At 34.3% G+C, this 956-nt stretch overlaps 1 protein-coding gene across 1 annotated transcript in view; it reads left to right on the top strand.

Annotated features, from left to right (window-relative positions):
- Positions 1-956, top strand: part of LOC107630095 (translin-associated protein X) — a gene marked incomplete in the record, with an annotated part of 5420 nt that overhangs the window by 1633 nt on the left and 2831 nt on the right. The window contains 1 exon segment of the mRNA XM_016333169.2: positions 109-221. Within this exon segment, the coding sequence (XP_016188655.1) occupies positions 109-221 (113 nt within the window).

The raw sequence follows: 956 nt of genomic DNA, 5'->3' as shown, positions 1-956 counted from the left end.
AAAGTAAATCTCTCTCTCTCTCTCTCTCTCTCTCTCTCTCTCTCTCTCTCTCTCATTGAGTCACTAACATTGAAAAGTTACGCTTTTTTTGGGGGATTTCGGTTGTGGCAGTTGCAGGTGGTAACATTCAAGCTTCAACGGTAAAGAGGGCAAGAACTATGGCTACTGAGTCAGCAATGAAGGCTCCTTTCACCAAATATGTTGAATATCTCAATGACCTTGTAAGTATTCTTATTGATTTCATACCCTACTTTAACTATTTTGCTCTTGTTTCATTCGAAGTTTCAATTTTTTTTTTGATGATTCGTTATTTTAGTTTGTACGACACTCTGATAGATTTTCAGTAGCTAGTGGAAATTGAGTTGAACTTAGCTGAAGTGTAAATATTGAGGTGCATAAATTTATAATTTATTTTTAGATGATGTATATTTGGAGCATTATGAAGTGTTTAGGAAGTGATTGAGGGATCATTGGAAGGTTTAATTGGTAATATCATGTTATTCATAACATTTTGTTTTCTAAATAATTATATTTACTTGAATTGAAATGAAAATTTCTCTCTCCAAACTTATGCTTGGGAGAGTGGTGAACTGTTTGATCATTGCATTAGAAATGGGAGTTTTGGGATATTAAATTAGAATCATTGATTGTTTTTGTTTGTTCTTCTCTCCAACACCTCAACTCAGAAACACACTCTAAAGGATTAGTGCTTTGAAGTGGAAGGGTTTGTTTATGTAGGAAGCATTGCACAGCAGACAAGCTCGCCTAAAATGTTGTGTTACTAGTTTACCTTCTCAAGAGTAGTGGTTTCAATTCATTCTGGATGGTTAGAATTGATAAACTTAGCACACACTACATGGCCCTTTAAGAAATTCTTTCAATGATGATATCTTGAAACATGCTTTATATTAATAGGCATGTTGAAAAAACATATGGATATCGAGAAGCCGTGCGTG

This window comes from Arachis ipaensis, chromosome B01 (assembly GCF_000816755.2).
Source record: "Arachis ipaensis cultivar K30076 chromosome B01, Araip1.1, whole genome shotgun sequence".
Lineage (NCBI taxonomy): Eukaryota > Viridiplantae > Streptophyta > Magnoliopsida > Fabales > Fabaceae > Arachis > Arachis ipaensis.
Note: the sequence above shows the minus strand (reverse complement) of the source record. Positions and strands in the feature narration are given on the sequence as shown.